Source organism: Brassica napus, chromosome A2 (assembly GCF_020379485.1).
Source record: "Brassica napus cultivar Da-Ae chromosome A2, Da-Ae, whole genome shotgun sequence".
NCBI classification, from domain to species: domain Eukaryota; kingdom Viridiplantae; phylum Streptophyta; class Magnoliopsida; order Brassicales; family Brassicaceae; genus Brassica; species Brassica napus.
The window spans coordinates 1181958-1201707 of NC_063435.1; the positions used below are offsets into that span (position 1 = coordinate 1181958).

The window sequence follows — 19750 nt, forward strand, 5'->3', positions numbered from 1 at the left end:
CCGGTTCAAAAAATGGTGGGGCCTTGTGCTATTTTTTTTCTTCTAATTTAGTGAATTTGAAGTTGAAAGTTCAATCCATGTAAAAACTAAAAAAATAAAATCTTATTGAGTGAATAAACATTCACTAAAACTGTAATAACAAAAATTTTAGAGCTTTAAAAGGTAAAGAAATTTTGACTACAAATATGGAGCACTGTGCTGTTGCACTCTGTGCACTCCCTTAGAGCCGGTACTCGTTGAGTTAGGAGCCTTGAGTTACCGTATTTATATCGGTAGGGTTGTATTTAATTATTATATATGACATATCATGTTGGTTTTGATGGATTTATAAATCGTAAAAAATACTATAGTTAATGATTGTTTTATTAACAAAGAAAAACACAATGTTGTCGATAATTGTTACTACGACGCTGCAATATCAACAGAATATATTTTTGAGTAGATTGGGATCAACTAAATTTCCTATTCCTATTTATTAGAAAAAAATACTAACATAAAATTGTTGGGGAGCACATGGTTCTTAACAGAATTTCATTTCGATGAGAAACAATATTGTCGTTCAAAGCATCACAAGGTCTGTATTTTTTTCTGTATGATCTGGGGAAGTGAGCTTTTAACGGAAAACATCATCATTTTCGGTGCATGCCGATTTCCCCTCAGCATTTATTTATTTATTTTTAATCACTGACTTAAATATTCGTAGTTTATCGCTTATGAATCATTAACTACTATTCTTGGGATTATTAAAACACTTCATATCTAAATAATTGAAATTTGACAGGTCTAGTGTCATCATGACTCGCACTCCACTCGTCTCGTTTTATGGTTTTACTGAAAATCCCAGCTTTTATCTAAACCCTAGAAGGCCAAAAAAATTAAAAATATACCTTTTCTATTTTATAATGTATGATGTTTTAGGAAGTTTTTAATGTTTAAATATGTAAAATATTTTTATTTTTCTAAGTAATTTTAAGTTTTAAAAAAACTGTATAGGCAATACAATATTTTGTATTATATTTTTTAATTATTGAATAGTTTTTAATTTCTATTTTAATAATATTTTAAAACGAAAAGTATTTTTGTAATAGTTGTGCATAAGTTTAAAACATCATATATCTTTGAACAAATATAGTTATTAAAAGTGCAACTTCTTTATCTATTTAAATTGTAAAGACCACACACATTAGCAAAACAAAACAAAAATTACGTAATAAGTATATAATTTGACTCGGTCTAAGTCGTTATATATTTTTCTAGTTATAATATATGTCCAATATGTCCATGCCACCTTTTATATATTCGTAAGGTACAATAGTGATTGATATTTTTTTAGATATATAAGATGAATTACTTCATAATATTTTGATTGTGAATTTCCAAGCTGTTTCTATAACATGTGGAGTAGTTGTGCCTAAAAAGTAATTGTTTTATCATAGATTTACAAATGTTAAACTTTAAAATACAAATTATTTATTGTCTTGGTAAACATGTAATTTGATATTTTATTTATATTTATCATAATTTTATTTTGCTTAATTTGTGATTTGTTTTATCTGTATAAAAGAAGATAGTGTTGTAAATTAGCATGAGTAGGGATTTTTAAAATCCTGCCATATATGGTTTTCCATCTGCTGAACCATGTACGATGTATAAGACAAACTTTGGGGTAATAATAAATTTTATTTATTTTGAGACAGCTAATAATATTTAAGAAAATTGAAGTTATAAAATGGTGTCGAGCATGTATATGCATGAGTAAACGTATGTAATCTGTTGTATATACGTGATATAAGCTGTATTTTGTGTCTCGCATGATACGTGTTAGATAAAACGATATATATTAGTTGTAATGATAAGATACATTGAAGAATATACCACTATAGTTCTTCTCCTGAAGTATTAATATCTTATGTGCGTTGAATTTAGAATAGAAGACTTTTGTTGGCTTGATGACGCAGGTAATAAGCTGATTTTATTTGATTTAATTATGTTATTGTGGATTGATCCTCCATGGAGCTAGATTGGTTCAATATTACAGCTTTCTATATATGTATTTTGAAAACATATGAATGTAGGCGTACAATGGTTTTTTCGTGGCCTTCCGACAAAAAATGAAACGATAGAAGTAGTGGCTTGTTTAATATATATATAAATTTTTTTTTTTTTACATAAATAGTAACTGATGATTCATCTTGTGAATCGAAGATTGTTCAAATCACTGTATTACAATGTTTATTCATGCTTTGTCCACACTTTATGGTTTTAGATGATAGAAATCTTTTGTGATAAAAAAAAAAGATGATAGAAATCTTTGAATTCTGATAATTATCTTCCATTTTTTTTCTTAAAAGGGTAGTATATGTGGTGAAGAAAAAGAAAAAAGGACAAGAAACTACGTGTGTGTATAATAATAATGACACCAAAATATATGTACTTAGATTGACCGCATAAGAAGCTTTTTCGTATACCTAGTGGCCATTACTATGTGTAATTGCAATATTGATCCCTCGCTCGTTCTCTCTGCGTGCAACAATTTAATTTCCACAAGATATATTCTCTTCCTCCTCAAGTCCTCTCTTATCATTAAGACACATACTCTCTCTCTCTCCCTCTAGCTCCATGTCTTTTACGGTCTCTGACCATTCCTCGAGTTCTCGATCTGTAGTCTCCATCTAGGAACCCTAATTTATTATTCTCTCCTCCGTTTCCCTTCATGTTGAGATCATCAGAAACTCTTTGTCTCACTCCTCTCCTGCTTTCTTTGGCTATTCCGGTCACCGGATTCTGCCATGGTTCCTGATACTAAGTTCTCCTCCTCCACAACAGTTCTTGTTCCATGTGGGTTTTCCAATAGTTTCGCTTTTATGAGGTTATTACAAAAAGCTCATTATTTCTCTGCCGTCTCTGAAGACGACAACAACAACAAAGATTACCAAGTAAAAGATAACCATCACCAGTTTTGTAGGAGAGACTGTAGTTTCATGGCCGATCAAGAAGAGCCTAGGAGTATTACTTCTACGCTAATCTACAAGGACGATGACGACAACAACAACAATAGCAATAACAATTATAATAATGCCAACGATGACGCCGAAAATCATGAGATGAGGCAAGAAGGGTGGCTCCGGTTAAGCATAGGCCACGAGAATGATGTTAAACCGGATATTGACCATCAGCAACAACATCAAACCGATACAGCTGCTAGGAGGGACTCTTTCCTAGAGCTTAACCTTTCCTCTGGGGGTTCAAATAGAGAAGAAGAAGTTGGTCTTCCATTGTCATCTCTCTTTCATCATCAGCATCAACGAGGAGGGATGATGATCAATCAATTGATGTTCCCTACCAGGCCTGATCAGGAGATGATTGGTTCTTGGGCGGCTGCTGCCTTTCGAATGCCACAAAACCTAATGCAACCAACACCATCATCTGCTTCTTTGATAATGCCACTGATAGGACCGTACTTTGGTCGCACCAATTTCCAGCAACAGTTACTAGGGGACAATAATAATAATAATAATTATCAGGATGTGGTGGCTGGTCCAAGCTCGAGTTTTCGAGTCATTGATCCACCTAGACGACCCCATTCCGGTATTTGGTTCCTCCTTCAAGCTTCTCAAAACCAGTAAGTGCTAAATGTTAACTTCTTTAAAACTATGTTATGTAAGGTCCATAATCTCATAATTACAAAAATAAAGTACAGAATCATTAATCAATCGGACTTTCAAGTCTTATTATGGTTTTAATTATTAAGTGTCGCATTTTTTTCAATTTTGTCTTTGGTGAACGTTATAGGACAAGAGAACCATTCTTGCCTCAGATACCCAAGAGCTACTTGAGAATCAAGTAAGTACTCGTCGATGATCAAGATTTTACAGTTCTCATGATTTTCTTCAACCAGCTAGTAATTTATAATACATAATTAAGAATGATAGATAAAACGTTAATCTTAACAAAATTGTTTATGGCTAATTAATTTTGGTGTTATTGGATTGCGTAGGGACGGGAAGATGACTGTTCGACTATTGATGAAATATTTGGTGAATAAGTTGCGATTGGAGCACGAATCCCAGGTACTTTCTACTCAATCTCATCATCTTTTTAATTTCCCTTTCTTTAACTTTATTGTTCTAGATTCCATGTACACATTTGCTTGCCGTAACTACAATCTCTTTAGTTGTTTTCAGAAAGAAAACAAAAAATCTAAAACATTGCATAAATACTATTTTAAGCATAAAAGATTATAAGAATAGTAGTATGGTAAACAGAAACATATTAGTAAAAAAGGGGAGAGAGTACATTCATGGGGGTTGGTGGACTGAGGAACATGACAACAACATCGGAACTAAATTGCCACAAAAGTGTCTCCATGTTAATTAGGTCACAAGTAGATGTCGCTGCTAGGTAGAAGCCGTTTTGTTATTTCTTTGTTTTTATATGCTTATTATCCATTAATTGTCTTTCAACATTTTTCGAGTTTGTCTTATTTGCTCCTTTTTATAGCTTAGGGGTAATTGATTAACGGTCGAGGCGTCTAGCCATTAGTTTGTGCCCTCGTGTGATCAACTTAATTCTCATTAGAGATGAGTGCACCCTTTTAATTTATTTCTTTTTATACGAAATCCACCTACGCAATCCACCTATACCAATCTACTTATATACGAAGATTGAAATTTAGAAACCGATTTCTTTATGAAAATATGTTGTGCTTACATTTAAAATGTTATACAGCATCTTTCCTGTATATGTAAGTTTTTTTTCTAAAAAAGAAAGAAAGTGTATATGTAAGTTACTTCGAGCTAGGGCCAGTTGTGAAAAGCTTGAGAATAATGTTAGGATACTTTCTTTTTTTAATGTTAGGATACTTATGATAAATCACATATAAAAGCTCTTTATTTAAGTCACAAGTTTACTGTTTTCGGATATATCTTAATAATTTTATATTCATTGTCGATATAAAAAATTGAACTTATATATTATCTAGTTTGAGAGACAGTGCCAAAAATCTTACAGCTATTATGAATTATTTGATTATTTTGACTGGTTTGGATATATTCTGATTATGACATCACACCTCAGTTAGAAAACTCAATTCATGGAAACCAACTGTATATTTGCTCCAAAAGTTAGCAAAAAAAAAAAAACTGTATATTTGCAAGTAACATACGTACACGAACACTATATTATATATGTATATACACGTACAGGTACAACTGTCTATATCGATCTATATATCGCACGCTTTTTTCTAGAGATAGTTAATTATCTCAAATGATGAATACAATAAAGTAGCTTCCTATCATATGCATGCTGACTTATTTGAAATCTTACAAGTCGAATTCATGAAACAAAAAGAAATATAATTCAATCCCTAAAGTTACGTAGGATGCTTCTCGTGCAAATTTTAATAATTGATATATATATATGTGCATTAATACGGCCGCTTACACATAACACGCTATTACGTTTATGATTCTTTTAACCAATATAACTTTTATGATTAATTTCTAAATTAATTTTTACAATTTTATTGTCAACGGATAAATATAAATTAAGTTCGAGACTTTTTCCTATGCTAAGTGACCATTCAATATTTCAGTAACAATAGTGTGCATGGAACGCATTGGTGGTGTGCTTGTGATAAATAGCAAACAATGAAATATAATTGTTTTTTTTTTCTTATTTCAAATACGTAGCGTTTTCCTCCCGATCTCTTTTTTTTGTAACTTTTTTTTTCTAATGTTTTCAAACAAAATTGAAAGCCACACACAGATAAATCTTTTGGACGCCGTACGAAATTGCATGCGACTGTTAAATAAACGTAAATAAAATCCAACCTTATAGGTATGTTTTTTTTTTTTGAAGAATGAGCTAGCCTGCATTGATCCATGCATATATACATATTATATATATACCAATGCATAGAAAAATACTTAGAAATGTGGGAATATAGTTTTTTTTTTTTGGGAATATAGTTGATATACTCCTTTACATAAAATGAAAACGAAATCCTTAAAAGGAGAATAATACAAATTTAATGGATATTTTTGAAATAATATCAATAATCGAGATGATGATCTTAGATTATTTGGAATTATAATAAATACATCAGGTTGTTTTTTTTTTTTTTTTTTTTTTTTTTTTTTTTTTTTTTTTAACTGGACATCCTTTCCAAATAAACCCATCAGGGTAAAAGTTTACATCAGATGTAACTCGTACTAGAGAAATCGACAATTACAGAGACAGCATAATAAGGAACTTAATAATATAATGTGAAACTTTTGTGAAGCAGATCTGATGATTCCCTTCTCAAGCTTGGAATCTATCAAACCATATATACAAATATGACTCTTCATATTGTCGCAGAGAAGTTGTACCGATAGTTCTCTCCCTGTCAAGACCAAGAAGCTTTGCCCGAGCCTGGAGTTGAACCTCTTTGACGATCAGAGTAGGTGGCTTATGTAAAGCAGAGTGAAGACGGGAATTCCTTTCCCTCCAAATGAAATAAACAGAAGCTTGGAAAACTAATTTCAAAATAAACAGAAGCTTGGAAAACAAATAAACAGATTCCTTTCCCTACATCAGGTTGTTGCAAGCATGTTTTCCTAAACCATTCTTTAGAAGCTTAGAGGTCTATTAAATTTAATTAACATGGAAGGAAGATAAAGTAAACAATAATTTCTATGTCAACTCAATGTTTAAAATTCACTCAAATCACTAAGTTTATCTGTCTTGTTGCATTAAGCCATGCCATTAAGTATAATATGTCAAATGGAACGAGGCAACGAGTATATAAATGCATATCTTTGTACTCTCATACACATTGAATATGTGACATGTCTGATATATATATATATATTTATCAAATATTTAAGTTTTTATTGCCAAGCAGTTTATTTCTTGTTCATTTCTCCTAAACTACACAATATAAAATAATATAAAAATGTAAGACATCAGAATTTTTTTAAAACATTTTACATTTGGAATACCGAAAGAATATATGTGTAAAAATATATTTTCATATTTATATAGATGATATAATGATGTGAATGTGTGTGTATATATGAGTGTCATGATTAACCAGCCATAATCTGACTTCGTGGAGGCATTGTTCGTCCATTTTGTGTTTTCCCCTTTTTAAGTTTCCTTTGACTTTTTAGACGTAAGAAAACAAAAGCCGTAAAAAGCTCCAAATATTACATAAATTTCAAGTTTCCTTCTGCGCCACATGTTTTTTTTTTGTCAACTCGTTCGTCATTCCATGTCATAAACAAATAAATTCTCAAATGAAAAATGGCAATTACTTATATTTGATTTATCTTGTCGGAATTAATTAATCAAAAGTTATTTCCACCCTTTGTTGGTAAAGACTAGAGAACATAAAACACTTGTTTCTCTCAATTTTTAAAATATTAAGTAAGCATAATAAATATTCCAACACTTGTTATTTTATAAGAATCCTAGACTTAAATCACCATGGATAAACAAGAATAATTTTGTCTTCCAAAATTTATATCGTACATTCGTACTTTACTTCCATGATGAGCCTTGATTAACAATTTTGGATAAAATGCTTGTTACGTTTCATTCTAATATTTCACATCATTATTCTATGTAGACTATATATAGTTCTACTCTATAACTTTTGATATGGAAAAGCGTATAATGGTAATTATTTATTATAAAATATTGTCATAGCATGAGATGAATAGAAATATATGACTTTAAAATTACCTTCACAAATTAATAGTTTTTCGTTCTTTCACGTAAACTTAAGAAGTATAGAAGGAGGCTTATAGCCAAATCGTCATGCTTATGTTAGAAGTGGCTCATCAACACCAACAATAAAATTCGTTTGCCTTGGTTTAGTTGATTATTTGTTACTTGTTAGTGTCTCGTGTAGGACTCTTTCTTCACAAGACCCCTAACGAATTTTGTGCTTCAAAAGCCTTTTACCCATCAACCATAGTCATATCTCTAAGTGCTGCATTTTCTTAAATAGATAACGAAATTGTAAAGCGTATCTTACAAATACAAAACTAATAAAAATCTATTAGTTTGGGGAATATGCTACTTATTATATACTACTAACCAGAGAAAATGGATATACAGCAACCGTACAAATTTACATTTGATATATATTCTAGGTATGTAACTGAACTATCTAACACCATCAACTTCATTATATAGTATATATATTCCCACTAAGTAAAAGCATAAAACTTGTGACTTAAAATGATATATTATGGGATCGCTAATATTGGTCATTAGTCATCGAAACTTAAAACAGAATACGTGCGTGGGATTATGGTGAAGTTTTCATGGGGTACTGTCTCCGTAACTGAATTTCCTACGTCTAGAAAAACTTATATTTCTTTTTGGCTAGGAAAAAACTTATATTTCTCGGCACAATATCCTTGTAAAACATATCATCAATTTATCTACATCTGCTTTTTATTTTTGGAACGTATATATATATATTTTTTTTTTGAAACACGCACGTGTATTTACATATATATATATTTATATATTTGTGAACATTTATATACCAAAATATTATAAGCCATAAATATAAGAGAATGAGGGAAATGATAAATGATAGTAGGAGAATGCGTTAGAGTGGCTTTGGCCATAAAGACTAAATTTGCTTTGTGTACCCTTGATTATTCAATTGAAAACATGGTTCCAGATTTTGACCTAAAATGAACTTCTGAAATATTCCTCAGTCCTCACCATGAGTTGAATACTCAGACATTACGGCATATATAACACTAGTCTATTGGGAAGAGTCACTAGAAAATGCATTGCGGGTAGAAAAAGGGTGGGCCACAAAATGATTAACATTTTGGACGTCGTGGATACCAGTCAAATTAATTAGATATTGAATAAGCATTGCATAGTTTTCTTTAACGTGTTATATAAATATATATGTGAAATAAGTTAGTGGAGTCATTGTTGATGTTGCTCTTCTTTAAAAGCAATTGAAAATCAGGAATCTCTTAGAAGTAAAGAAGATATGACATAGTTACGGCATTGTGTAGCCACCGCGAAACGTGGCTCTCTCCGTCATCCCTACGAATCAATGATCTCATTAAACCCAATTATTCAGTTTTCTTATCACATCATATTGTATAATATACACTCGTTACTAGCACATATATACCTAGAAAATCATATATATTGAGCCTCGCATTCGTTGCATATACTTCACGTAGGCCGTATAGTTATTTAAGATTCGGTCCGAACATGTTATTTATTAAGACATCCGTTCATTCCCGAAACTAATCACACGTTTAGGTGAAAATTAGCTTTGGTCTATGTTTTGTGGGTATTGTTACATTAATCACTTATTAAATTTGATCGTGGTTAGCATAGAAATTACTGATACTATAATTTATGACTAATACTGTTGTTATATAAAATGAAAAAAGCAGGTAGAGATAAGATGCAGAGAGCAGGAACTGGAGCCGGTGTTGACACTACAACACGTGAGAGACGCAATCTGGAGAGGGAGCAGAAACCATTCTCCTATTTCACAGAACTTTACTTTGCTTCCAAATTCATCTACCTCTGATCATCTCATGGTCCTCCATTATGGTAGGAGTACTCTTTCCTAATTACATATATATATTTCTTCTTTATTTTATTTATCTATATAACCCCATATTATCATTCAAAAAAAAATGCCCAACTTACTTCTTAACTCAAAAGTCCATCTTCTTCAGTTGATTTCCCTAATTCTTATTTACTTCTTCAATTTGTGATTTTTTTAAAAATAAAATGTTAAATTTGATTCAAAAGAAAATATAACTTTTTACAGCACTTGCTACTTTGTTTTTACCTTTTCTTTCAAAAGAGATGAGGAAAAGAAATTTGTGATTTTCACTTTCCCTAAAGGCTTTTTAGGTTCAGTTTGTTTAATATCGATCAAGAACAAAAAGAGTATCTAACTCGTTAGCAGTATGCATGCCCCAATTGATGATTTTACTGTTGTATCTTCTGGGGTTGTGAGTGACATTAACGCATGAAAATGTATTTAGTATTTATGTTCATTGTTTTTCATACTATTACTGTTTACGCACTATTGCTAGTGAATTCCTTTTGACATACATGTTGCTGCCCATGTTCTAAAAAATTGACCGTTTGAAAAAGAGAAAATGGGCCTGAATCGGCATATCCCAGTGCCAATTCAATATCAAACTAGCCATTTCTAAACTCCAGGCCTCCTGAGAAAGGTTTGTTAACTCTTAGTATCCACTAACCAAAACTCTAAATAGACTAATATCCATTTTTTTTTCAAGCAGCAAGAATAATAAAAGATCAGGAGAGACCAACCTCACATAGTTTGATGACATCTTACTCAAAAGTCAAAACAAAGAAATGTTCTATAACTATGCCTTGACGCTAGTGTTGTGTATCATCAAGATTACGAACAATCTGCAATACACCAATTAAATCTTCACGCTTTTAGCAACATGTAGTTGTAATTTCATTTTTTTGTCATCAGCTGGATCGATAATGGCTCCGATTGGAATACATGTTAAATTAATTAAAATATTTATATGGTCGCACTTCCTCACATACATTTTATTTGCATATGATGGGGAAAGAGATGTACACGATGATCTTCTTGGTTGATGAAAAAAGAGAAAGCTTTTTAGGACAAGTGTGACTAGAGCTGAAAATTTGAGTCATTATCTGCTGCGGGTTTCGTTCTGTTTGCCTCACTCCAGAGCAAGTCCACTGATTCAAAAAATTCAACATTTGGATGCGGATCAGACGCCAACCCGCAAACTTAAAAAAAAAACAAAAAAATGATAAAGAAAATTAAAATTGTAGAAATATTTTTAAAATAATAAAATTTTAATTATTTTTTGTATAAAAATTTGATATATAATAAGAATAATTACTATCTATAGGTTCCATAGGTTACCCGCAAAAGTAGGACATGTGAGGATATACGATTTTTTCGCGGATTATGCGGATCAAAATTTTAAATTAAAAAAAAAAAGTCGATTTGCCGGTTTGCGGGTCAAGCAGGCCAGTCGACCCGGGAACCCAGCCATACCACCAGTGTAAGAGTGACACACTAATTTATTACAAGCAATAAAAACGTGTCAAATCAAATTGAATTGTTGGTGACAAAACGACAGCGTTTTCAGAACAGACTGTTGAAGAAGAGGGGTTCAACAAAGTTTCCATCTTTGGCGTCTCACTCAACATTCTCCTCCTCCTCCTCCGATGGCGGCTGCTGCTAGGGTTCAGTGTCATAACAATACCTCTCTCACCGGATCACCACTCCCCCGCCGCCGCCGCAACTCGCCGACGCTACACTTTTCTCCAAATCGCGTCAATTTCACACCGCTGAAATGGATCGGAGACGGCTCATCTTCCTGCACAAGGATGGTTTCAGGTCCATCCCTCAAAGGCGGCACCACTACTGTACGAGCTGCGTTGGAAGAGGAGAAGAAGACAGACGCGGTCAGTGAGGTAGTAGAAGAAGAGAAGAGGTTCACGTGCGTGATGAAGTTCGGAGGATCATCGGTGGCGACGGCGGAGAGGATGAGGGAGGTGGCGGATTTGGTTTTGACGTTTCCTGAAGAGAGTCCCGTCATTGTTCTTTCTGCGATGGGGAAGACTACTAACAACCTCTTGCTTGTAAATGCTGTGAAAGACTCTCTCTTTGTGTTCTCTGTTTAGTATTCAAAGTTTTTATTTTTTGAATTTTTGTTTTTGTTTTTGTGTGGTAGTGAAGGCGGGAGAGAAGGCGGTTAGTTGTGGTGTTTCTAATGCTTCTGAGATCGAGGAGTTGAGCGTTATCAAGGAGTTGCATCTCAGGTTTTGGTTTCATTAATTTGCTCCAATGTTCAAGAAATCGCTTGGCTTTTAACTAGGCGCTCTATAGAGGATTAGAGACTAGGAGCATAGGTGTTAACAAATAAATATTGATTTATTTTATAGATATTTTACATTTATATAACACTTTTAAGTTTTTAGGCTTAATTATAAAATTATTTTGATAAATTATCAAAATTAGTTATACAAAACATAAAGAAATTAGACAAGTTTATTGATTTGTACTAACATTATTACTTTATCTAACAGGTTTAAAATGATTTAGAAGGGTTTAAACCGGTTTGAATAATATAATAATAACATTATTACTTTATCTAACAGGTTTAAATCTGTTGGTTTTGATAAAGAATGTGTTTTTTGTTGTTGTTGTTGTTGTTGTTTCAGGACAGTGAAGGAGCTCGAGATCGACCCCTCTGTTGTTTCGTGTAAGAATTGTTTAGTTTGTTTAACTTGTAGAACTTTCCCAACACTTGGAGCTTCCTTCTTGCTATTTTTAGTTAGGCTCATACATTGAATGCTTTCTTTACTTTCTAAAATAAAAAATTGTGCAGCATTTTTGGAAGAACTGGAGCAACTCCTGAAAGGTATAGCCATGATGAAGGAGCTGACACTTCGAACCAGAGACTACTTGGTCTCTTTTGGAGAGTGCTTATCTACAAGGATTTTCGCGGCTTATCTTAACAAAATTGGAGTCAAGGCACGCCAAGTATGTCCATCATCATATTTAAGTAATTTTGTGTTGATATCTTGGTAGATTAGGCTAGAAATGTTCAATCTAGATTATTTCGCTTCAGGTTCAGCTATGGTTTCTTGTTAAGGAGCATAACCTTGTAATCATGAATCTTTGGACTAGTCTAGATGTTCACTTTTGTTCCAGCTCGCAAACAAAGCTAAGTAGATTACTGACTTTCGCAGTATGATGCATTTGAAATTGGTTTCATCACAACGGATGATTTCACTAATGGAGATATCTTGGAAGCTACTTATCCAGCTGTTGCCAAGAGATTATATGATGACTGGATGGATGATCCTGCTGTTCCAGTCGTAACAGGTTTCCTTGGAAAGGTATTGCTAAATAGTTCACAATCTACAGATAACCAAAAATATTTGTGGCTTGCCTAATTGTTTTATTTAATAATAGGGTTGGAAAACTTGTGCGGTTACTACCTTGGGGAGGGGTGGCAGTGATTTGACGGCAACCACAATTGGTAAAGCATTGGGTTTGCAAGAGATTCAGGTTTTTTTCCACTGCCTCAAAGCTCAAATGTGTTTTATTTTCAGAAACGATGTATACATCTCTGTTAAGTTTGGATGCTTCTTTGAGTAGGTGTGGAAAGATGTAGATGGTGTTCTAACATGTGACCCTACTATTTATAAACGAGCTACACCAGTACCTTTTCTGACGTTCGATGAAGCAGCCGAGCTAGCTTATTTTGGTGCACAGGTTGGTCTCTACTTGTATGCAAGCAGTAATGCTCAAATCCAGTTTTGACATATGAAAGTTTGTTGCAGGTGTTGCATCCACAGTCAATGAGACCAGCAAGAGAAGGTGGGATTCCTGTTAGGGTTAAAAATTCTTATAACCCTAAAGCTCCTGGAACTATCATCACCAAAACAAGAGACATGACCAAGGTTTATAGAATCTCCTGATTTGTCTTTACATGCGAGAACTCTCATTAAAAACTAAAAGTTATGCTTCTTGATATGACAGACAGTTTTAACGAGCATTGTTCTGAAACGCAATGTGACCATGCTGGATATAGCAAGCACCCGTATGCTTGGTCAAGTTGGCTTTCTTGCCAAGGTAAGAACATACATTGTGGTCTGCTCCAGTCTATAATCATACTGTTAACAATTAACGTCTGCTTGCGAACTCAACTCATTTTTGGTCAGGTATTTTCGATATTCGAGGATCTTGAAATATCCGTAGATGTTGTTGCCACTAGTGAAGTCAGCATATCTCTGACACTGGACCCGTCAAAGCTTTGGAGCAGGGAACTGATTCAACAGGCAAGTTCATGTTGAATCCTCAAACACTTTGTGCTTTTCAGAGGCCTTATCTTTGTTCCTTGTGAACAGGAGCTTGATCATGTAGTTGAAGAACTTGAGAAAATTGCAGTTGTGAATCTTGCAAAAGGAAGAGCAATCATCTCTCTAATCGGAAATGTTCAACACTCCTCCCTGATTCTAGAGAGGGTTAGATCTCAACCTCCTTGAAGGTTCTCACAGAGTAACAAACATTTCTAAATGTTTTTTTTTTTAAACTTCGGACAGGCGTTTCATGTTCTTTGGACCAAAGGCATCAATGTCCAGATGATATCACAAGGAGCATCCAAGGTTAACATTTCCCTTATAGTAAATGATGCTGAAGCTGAAGGATGCGTGGAGGCTCTTCACAAATCCTTCTTCGAGAGCGGTGACCTCTCAGAGTTACTGATACAACCGAGACTTGGCAACGGGTCACCTGTTAGAGCAATGCAAGTAGAGAACTGACTTGACGAGCTCACTGCTTGATCTTTAGTTTTCATCAAGAACTGCTTGTTGTATTGTTCACGTTTAGGCTAGTGAACCGCTTGCCATCTTTTCATTTGGTGTGAGAACGATCTCTTGGACCATTTTTGATTTAGCGTGATCAAACATTAACCAGTAAGAGAATAAGAAACATATTGAGATGTAACTACAGATGCTTGAATAGGTTTTGGTACAAGAACAGATTAGGCTAAAAGCTGTGGAGTTGTGTAAGCATGTGGACAAGCTCATCACTTGAAGGCCGGTCTGCAGGAAAGTCAGAAAGGCAGACGATGGTGATCCGTAAAGCCATTAACATCTCATCTTCCTCCACTTCCTCCCCAAGTATACTCTCATCTAATGCTTCTCTTGATTCCCCTGATTGCTGCAAATGCTTAAGCCACAGTCCTAAGCTACCTCCGCTTGCACCATTCACACAAAAAGGTTGCGTGGGGTCTTTTCCGGTTAAAAGAACACCCAATATCATCCCAAAGCTAAACACATCACTTTTCTCTGTATATCTGTTCACAAGGAGGTTGCATACCAACGTTAGTTAGTAAAAGGGAAGAAATTGTCAGTTCGGATTCGGATCCGGTTGTCTATGAACTGCTAATACCCACTATTTTTTCGGGTATTTAAAACCAGAAAAATCACAAAGATATCGAAAACCCGAAAAATATGAGAAAACTTAGAAAAAATATCCAAAAATATTCAAATAGCCAAAAATGCATGAAATTTTATCCAAAAATTTATCCAAAAACCCAAAAAATATCCAAAATTTAGGCGATTACCAAATATATGTTTGAAAATCTAAAGTTTTACTCGAAAACCAAAACTATATCCAAAAATCCGAACTCAAAAACTTAAAAAAATATGGATAATACCAAAAATATACCAAAACACCTATATATATGCCTAATATATACTGAAAATTTCAAGTATTTGAGGTATGGCTCAATGAGGTAAATTGGCATTACCCGTAGCCGATCCTAACCGGTTTTCTAGGATAGGTTCGGGTTTTTAGGTCCGGGTAAAATGTACAGAAGAACTAAGGAGTCATGGTGTTTGATATAAGCATCACGCACCTGTTACTTTTAGATGACTCAGGAGCAGAGTAGCAAGACACTACTGCTGTCTGTGAACTAAGCATGATCTTAGCCAAACCGCAATCAGTAAGCCTAGGCTCAAACTCAGAATCCAACACCACATTCGTAGGCTTCAAGTTATAATGAAGAATCTGTTGCTCCTCACAGCCGAAATGAAGATACTGAAGCCCTTTCACAATCCCAACGGCAATCCTCAGCCTAACCTCCCAACCAAGCTCCATCTCATTCCCTCTAACTTTACTCATCACATCCTCAAGGCTACCGTTGGGCAAGTAATCGTAGACAAGAGAGAACTCGTTTGATTCGCGTACATAAGCTCTAAGGCTCATGATGTTCCTGTGCCTTAGACCAGCAAGAAGCTCGAGCTCCTTCTGCAGCCTTCTCTTAACCGACTTGCTAGTTGCTCCTCCTTCTGGTGAGCTGTAGCTTAGCTTCTTCACCGCAACCACTAGACCGTTATCGAGCACCGTTTTGTGGTATTTACCGTTAGGGTCCGAGCCAAGGAGGTGGATGCTGTTGCCAAGAGCTGCGTGGAGAGACTTTGGTGTGATCTTGGGGGAGAACACCACGGGGCCTTTGAGGATTGGTGTTTGTTTCATGTACTTGACGATGCAACGGACCAAGAAGGCTAAGGCTAAGGCCGAGAGCAGCCCTGTTAGAACACCTGAAACGATGCTAAGTACTATAACCTTGGGAGTGATTCTTGATTGGAGTGGCGTAGCTTGAGTTGTGGATAAGTGTTTCACAGCTCTTCGCCGACAGCTTGAGGTTGTGGCTGTTGTTGAAGTGAAGGCTAAGAAGAAGAGTAAGAGGAGAGAGAGAGTGTTGATGTTTCTTCTTCTTCTTTGCTCCATTAAGATTCCACAAACAAATCTGTTGAAAGGTGTTAAAGAGAAGCTGCAGGAGAAAGTTAAAGACTTTTTTTTGAAGCTACAGTGAAGCTCTCTCACTCTTATCCTCTTCTCATAAACCTCATATTCTCGAGAAAACCAATGAGAAACCTCCAAGAAAAAAGAAGAAAATGGAGTTTAACTGGGAAGCTTCATAAAGAAGATGAATGGAATCATTGGCTCATAGATTCTTTTATCTTTAATTCTCTCTATTTTCCTCTAATATTAAAAAAAAAAAAATCTATTTTTTTAGTAAGAAGCTTACATAAACAAAACAAAAGCATAAGACTTTGTTTATGTAAAGAACACAAACACACTCTTACAAGACTCTCTTTCCAAGACACAGTATCTGTGACACTGTGACTCTCTCTCTCTCTCTATATTCTCTCCTCTAAAAAAACATGACCGATTCCGTTACAGACAAAAATGGGTTCCCGCCAACTCATATGTCAGATGGGTCCCAGCGCCACGTATGCGGGAAGAAAGGCAGCTCTCGTTGCTTTCATGAGTGGCCAAAAGCAAGACATCGTGTCCCCGTGAGGAGGAGGAGGGGCTAATGTGGAGAAAAGCAGATCTTTACCGTTGAGTTAGATAAGCCACGTCAGATGTGGACCGTTGGATGGGGAGAGGCTCGGAGATAGTATGTGGACTTTGTGTTAGCGTGTGAGAATATGATTATCATACAATTACAAAAGTGGTTCTCTTTGTGTTGTCTGAGAATAATTTGTTAGGGTTTATAATCAATCAGTGGGATGCAAAATCAAAATACTCAAAATGAGTAGTATAGTATGATGAGAATTGGTAGGACCAACATGTCTTCTTTATGTTTTTTGGCTTATTAGCTAGCTGTCCATCCATAGGAAAAGGATGATAGCATCAGCAAAGATCTCGAGGTCCAGAGTTTGTATGGATTCTTGTAGGGAGAGATTCGAAACCAGAACCAGGCCGCAAATTATATATAGCTAATGAACTGGGCTTATAATGGGCCAAACATAGGAAGTTTGATTATGTCAAGCCCAATTTATAAAATACCCATTTAAAAGCTTATAAAATTATTTATTTCATCTCTTAATCAAAAACGGATCACGCGCAAATCGATTTATGTGTGTTCTTTAGATATCCTCTGACCCTTTGGAAAACTGCATGTGATGAATGAGTTGGAGCTATGTACAAGTTGGTTAAAAATGCTACATGGATATGAAATTTAAGTCCGTGAGATGGAAACACGTAGCATCTTTTAGCAGCTTATGTATGGTAGTATTGATTCCTTTACTTTCTATTTTTAAAAACCCAAATGTAGAAACAACATAGTTAGAAAAAAAAAACTCAAGCAATTTGCCTTTGAGTCTGGTTGGTGGAATATGCTTTGCCTTTGAGACTGGTAGATATGTTGAAGAGCTGTCTTGATAAATAATTAATGATGCTTCTTTAACAAAATTTTGAAAACGTCTTCACTCAAATTTGCTAAGCTACTATGAAAGGGAGACTTATGCTAATATATTCTAACATGTTGGGTGAGAGTGAGACTGCCTGAGAGCAATTTACAAAGAAAGAAAAGATGGTTAAACCAAATGTCTCTTAATATTTTGTCAGGGCAGAATCCTCAAGATTTGAAAGAAAGTAGGTACCCTCCTTTTATTTTCTTTCGATTCATATCAACAAGTGTGCGAATAAACCAAATCAGGTGAACCATTAAATTGCTTCAAACATTTTTTCCTAATTACTCAACCGAAACAAACTCTTGTTAAGCCTTAATTAAAAGGTTTTCACAAATTTTGTCTTTTTGGGTACACATGTAAACACATTTATCAATTTTCTGAAACATGCTTAAAGACCATTTCAGAGAAGACTCTCACAAGTCCAAAACATGTTTAGTTTATGTCTGGTGACTTGGTTCAGGTTGTGCATATTAAACTAATAAATTAGAGACTTATTGTAGAATAAGGAGACGACCTTACCTGACCTGACCCAAGTCACCAGAATAAACTGAAAGTCATTATGTTGATAAGAAGAAAAAAAATAGAAGAGATGACTTTCAACAGCTGAAATTACTTGGAAGTTCATTTTCTTTGCCCAGGGGTGTTTCTGGGAAAATGTCCCTCCAGGTCCCCACTTCACAAAGTCCACTAGTTTTATATGTTAAAATCATTTTGAAGTTTTTGGAAAGTCAAAATCATTTTGACGTTCGGAAAATTTATATGTTATCTGAATCCCATATAGTATTATGGGTAGATGTAAATTGAAAAAGTAACGCTGAAAAAAAAATATCAAATATGAATTTCTCAGATGTTTTGATTAATTTAATCATGAGAAAGTCTAAAAAGAAAATAATGGATATTATTGTTTTATAACAATCCTAGTTTATTCCAATGAAAACAATAAAGAACTAATATATATTGATATCATGATTAGTTTTTATTATTCCCTAATATATTTTCATTGAGAGATGTATTTGTAAAGAAGTATAAATTTAGTTAGTAATTAAATAAAAAAACTGGTAGTGTATATATTAAAAGAGAAATGGAGTAGGGTTGGTGAAATGGAAAAGGAGTTGTTATAAATTCATAATTATGGAAAATAGAGAGAAAAGTGAAGGAAGAAAAACAAGAAAATAGTGTTAATGTGTTTCTCTTTAGCCTAAAAACTCATTTGTATTTGTTTAATATAATTTAACAATATCTGAGTTGCTTAGTTGAAAAAAAAAACATATAGTACCGTTGGTTTAGATAAGACTACGATTGGAGCTATAGCAAGAACCGTATAATGCTTACCATTGTATCGTACTGTACTGTGCTATTTGACTATTATGTTCTTGACATTCATTTTTACTTTTGTTTTGGTTTAATGCATTTACACAAATTCCCCAAAGGAAAGAATCCATTGTAATTGAGTGAATCAAATCTGGAGAAGAGAGTAGAGGTCTGAATCGTCTGATGCAGGTAAGTTTAAAGTCTTGGCGTCTTGCGATCAGTTTCGTTTCGTTTTCTTTTCTTATTATCTTTACTTGTTAAACACCAAGAAAAAACAAAGCTATACTTTATTGAAACTTCGTTAGTAATTTCTAGTTTAATTTGAACTCACTTTCGTGATGAGTGAGAAGAGTCGCAACTAACTAATTCTATATAGTTTGACCAGCCAAAAAGAGAGCGTTATATTGAACTCTCAATGTAGGGTCTTTGTGTATGAATATCAATTTCTTGAACAAGTTTCAACTTAATGTGGAAGAACATCTCGTGCAGAAATTTCATGCTGAATTTCCTTTCCATTTTCCACGTTTTCTTGACTCTATTGGTCCTATTAATTAATACCAACAAAAACCCCTAGGTGCAGAATGTTGACTATTGTATATTTGGTGACATGATAAATGCACTAGTACTTTATTAAAATTAATAA

At 34.2% G+C, this 19750-nt stretch overlaps 3 protein-coding genes across 6 annotated transcripts; 2 read left to right on the plus strand and 1 right to left on the minus strand.

Annotated features, from left to right (window-relative positions):
* Positions 1-2129: 2129 nt before the first annotated feature.
* On the plus strand, positions 2130-10106 carry LOC106416350 (dr1-associated corepressor homolog). Of its 3 annotated transcripts, none has more exons than XM_013857213.3 (4): positions 2130-3622; positions 3793-3843; positions 3998-4070; positions 9429-10106. In XM_013857213.3, exons 1-4 carry the CDS (start codon positions 2790-2792, stop codon positions 9612-9614), a joined length of 1143 nt encoding a protein of 380 aa, XP_013712667.1. In that variant the 5' UTR covers positions 2130-2789; the 3' UTR covers positions 9615-10106. The 3 variants fall into 3 exon arrangements, with proteins under 3 accessions (XP_013712667.1, XP_022554533.1, XP_048604016.1); XM_022698812.2 differs by having other exon boundaries at positions 2133-3622; positions 9432-10106; XM_048748059.1 differs by lacking the exon at positions 9429-10106 and adding an exon at positions 6290-9419 and having other exon boundaries at positions 2137-3622.
* A 1045-nt stretch (positions 10107-11151) lies between these two features.
* Positions 11152-14530, plus strand: LOC106384079 (aspartokinase 1, chloroplastic-like). 2 transcript variants are annotated; one of them, XM_048748038.1, is made up of 12 exons: positions 11152-11661; positions 11753-11835; positions 12238-12278; positions 12405-12559; positions 12769-12918; positions 12995-13090; positions 13181-13297; positions 13366-13485; positions 13565-13657; positions 13747-13863; positions 13933-14049; positions 14128-14530. In XM_048748038.1, exons 1-12 carry the CDS (start codon positions 11239-11241, stop codon positions 14344-14346), a joined length of 1731 nt encoding a protein of 576 aa, XP_048603995.1. In that variant the 5' UTR covers positions 11152-11238; the 3' UTR covers positions 14347-14530. The 2 variants fall into 2 exon arrangements, with proteins under 2 accessions (XP_048603995.1, XP_013679557.1); XM_013824103.2 differs by having other exon boundaries at positions 11155-11655.
* LOC106384089 (inactive leucine-rich repeat receptor-like protein kinase CORYNE) lies at positions 14493-16724 on the minus strand. The gene is made up of 2 exons (XM_013824111.3): positions 15447-16724; positions 14493-14882 (listed from the first exon to the last, which is right to left on the minus strand). The coding sequence occupies exons 1-2, from the start codon at positions 16319-16321 to the stop codon at positions 14573-14575; spliced, it is 1185 nt and encodes a 394-aa protein (XP_013679565.1). The 5' UTR covers positions 16322-16724; the 3' UTR covers positions 14493-14572.
* Positions 16725-19750: the final 3026 nt, after the last annotated feature.